The 3019-nt window shown below is 50.9% G+C and overlaps 1 protein-coding gene across 1 annotated transcript; it reads right to left on the reverse strand.

Annotated features, from left to right (window-relative positions):
* Nucleotides 1-1232: 1232 nt before the first annotated feature.
* LOC135394516 (uncharacterized) lies at nt 1233-2804 on the reverse strand. Its single transcript, XM_064625295.1, has one exon. The coding sequence runs from the start codon at nt 2802-2804 to the stop codon at nt 1233-1235; it is 1572 nt and encodes a 523-aa protein (XP_064481365.1).
* Between the last annotated feature and the right edge of the window lie 215 nt (nt 2805-3019).

The raw sequence follows: 3019 nt of genomic DNA on the forward strand, positions 1-3019 counted from the left end.
GAAGGAAGGCAGTAAAAAGCCAGAAGCCTGCGCTGTTCGTGGATGGCAAAGGTCTGGAAATAACCAGTGGTCTCCCCTGTTTAGCTGAAAGAAAAGGAAAATAAATAAAAAGAAAAGAAGTAGAGGACACTGGATCCGTGCTCCGCATGCTCGAGTCAAAAGATACAGAAAAAGAGGTGCTAAGGACACGCTACGAGCTTTGAACTCCCCTCGAACAAACGCCGTCGATCGAACGGCTTTCGATCAAAAGTCTTTAGACCAAGCGGCGTTCGATCAAACGCCTTCCATCAAAGGGCGTTCGACCAAATGGGCGGACACCGACCAGACACGGGTTTTACCTTTGTCCCCTGCATCTTTTCTGTGTCGATGTTTATGTACATTGAAAGCTGGACACTCATTTATTGATTGTTTCATGGCCCGTACAACTCCGCTTCTGCTGAAGATACGGTTGATCGACATCAAAAGTAATCCTACCGCAGGCTGTGCTGTCTGAGGTTTTCCCTGAGTTTTCCGAAGACTTTCCAGACGAATGTCGGCACAGTTCCCCCTGAAGTCGGCCCAGGACGCATACTAATCCCCCTGTCCCCCACTCCTTCCTGCTGCCCTCTCTCCGTCTGTCCCCATCTGTACGCCGCTCATAGCCACAGTTGCTTCGCGGCGCTAACACGCAATAAAAAAAAAAGACATCAAAAGTATGAGAGAACAACTGAAAAGTCTGTGTCTGACAAACAATAGGAAAATACGATACAGGAGATACGATATGTAATATAGGAGCCCCACCCAGTGAGCGTCATCCAAAGATGTCATTTATTTATTTGATCGATTTATTTGTCAAAAATGTTTATTATTTGACATCAGTTACTATTATAACCAGGATGCGACCTTAATTGTATGTTTGTTTGACAGTGCTGTTGGAAACAGTGTGCCTCGATTACATTCGGCAGGTACTCCTGTAACTCTTGCCTGCTAAACGAGACGCTCTTGGCCTCTCCAACCCCTCCTCCCAGAGCAGTTGCGAGACCTCTCAGGGATCCGCTGAGACGTGCCACCCTTCCTGCTTTGGCACGAATCATTTCTATAGTTATTTGTCTTCGATAGGAATCCGGAGGTAAAGTTGAACTAAAGTAAAATTCCTGCCTCGTGCCCGTCGGATTTAGAGTGGGAGCCTGATTCGCGCAGTCTGTTCCAGAGTATCTTTACAAGCAGCCTAATACGTACCATTAGTGACGGAGTCACGACGAGGCGTGAACGCAGGCGGCAAGCTCCGTCCGCTTCATCGCCCGCTTCATCCCCCATGTTACTGAATGCTCAAACAAGGGGATGGAACTTGCGAGTTCCTTTGCAGAATTGGGTGAGGCGCTTCGTTCCCAAACATCCCATGGCGCAAACATCCCATGGCGCAAACATCCCATGGCGCAAACATCCCATGGCAACGACTTGCGCCATAAATTTTGAAACAGGAGCTTGACGGTTACGATGAAGGGTGCGAGATAGCCGAGCGGGTCATAGATGAGGGAGAATGTCTTGAGCACCGTACGTTTCGTAGGAGGATGGGACGCAGACAACGTGAGTGCTCGTTTGACCGAAAAGGTGAAACTATCTGTGTCCCGGTCCCACAACAAGCCCAGCACCTTGATCGTTGCGTTGCCATCGGATGCGTTGTCGTAGGAAACCTCGTCCGACAGAAACCGCTCGCGAAGTGCGGATGAATTTGAAGTCCATTTCCGTATATCCATACCGGCTTCCTGGAGTATGTCAATGGTGTCGCCATACACTTGAAGGGCGTCGGGTTCTGACGTGCATCCCACAACCAAATCGTCGACGTAGAACCCTGTACAAAGCCGTGGAACAGTCATCGGGTATCGAGAGGCCACGGAAGCGAGATGATGCTGTAACGTTGCCGCCAGCAAGAAAGGGCTGGATGTGGCGCCGAAGGGGACCCTGGTCATACGCCACTCCTCAATCTGCGGGCTCTCATGGGCGGCGACGTCCTGCACCCATAGGAAGCGGAGGAGATCTCTGTCATCTGTTCGAATACTGATTTGTAGATACGCCTTTCTTATATCTGCCGTGAGGACGACGGTGCTGCAGCGAAACACTAGTAATAGATGTATGAGGTCGGCGTTCAGCTTGGGTCCTTTCATGAGGAGACTGTTTAGAGACGGTTGGCCGGGGCAGTGAGACGAGGCATCGAAGACGACGCGGAGCTTCGTCGTTACGGCGTCTTTCCGGATCACGGCGTGATGGGGCATGTAGTACACGTTGTCGGTTTGGTTCGAAACATCAGCAACCCGTTCGGCATGACCCTCGTCAAAGTATTCCCGAATGACGGAATCGTAATTGAGAAGTAGCTGCGGGGAAGTACGAAAACGCCGCAACTGCGCGACCAGCCGCTGCGCCGCCGTTACCCGGTTGTTTGCTTCGGCTGGAAGTCCAGAGCCCTTAACCATAAGTGGAACCACATAGCGGCCATTACGCTTTTCTACTTGACTTGAGAAGCAAAGTGAGGCGACGGAGTCGTCGTCGCCGGCAACGTGGTCGGCAATACCGAGGGCGTCCAGACGCCACATCTCTGACAGGTCAATACTCTCGAAGTGATCCTGATCTTCGTGTGCGAGGAAGAAGACTGACACCAACGATGATATCGTCCCACGGACGGTACCCCCGACGTTCTGTACAATCCATCCGAAGCTGGTTTCAACGGCTATGAGGTCGGTAGCGAGGTCGGTAGAGTATCGCCTGTTGCGATGAAACTCCCCACTCTCCAATGCCGAAAATAAAGTTGTTGTTGTTGTTAGCGTCATGAAATGTCATTAAACGTCAGAATTTTTACGTCGAAGCGCGACTTCTCAACCCTCACCAACCCATTGGCTCCTGTGCCCGCTCCCCCGGTATGCGAGTGCTGATTGGTCGGTTTGAAATTATGAACTTTCCGTGGTTCCATAAAGTTGCAGCAGGGACGCCAGCGAAGCATTTATGCCTGTACCGCTTTGGATGGTTTCTAGTGTCCTTCCCTTAA

This window comes from Ornithodoros turicata, chromosome 1 (assembly GCF_037126465.1).
Source record: "Ornithodoros turicata isolate Travis chromosome 1, ASM3712646v1, whole genome shotgun sequence".
Lineage (NCBI taxonomy): Eukaryota > Metazoa > Arthropoda > Arachnida > Ixodida > Argasidae > Ornithodoros > Ornithodoros turicata.

Bases quoted from the DNA above. Each gene is read 5' to 3' on its own strand.
- LOC135394516 (XM_064625295.1), bottom strand. From the start codon at position 2,804: ATGACGCTAACAACAACAACAACTTTATTTTCGGCATTGGAGAGTGGG.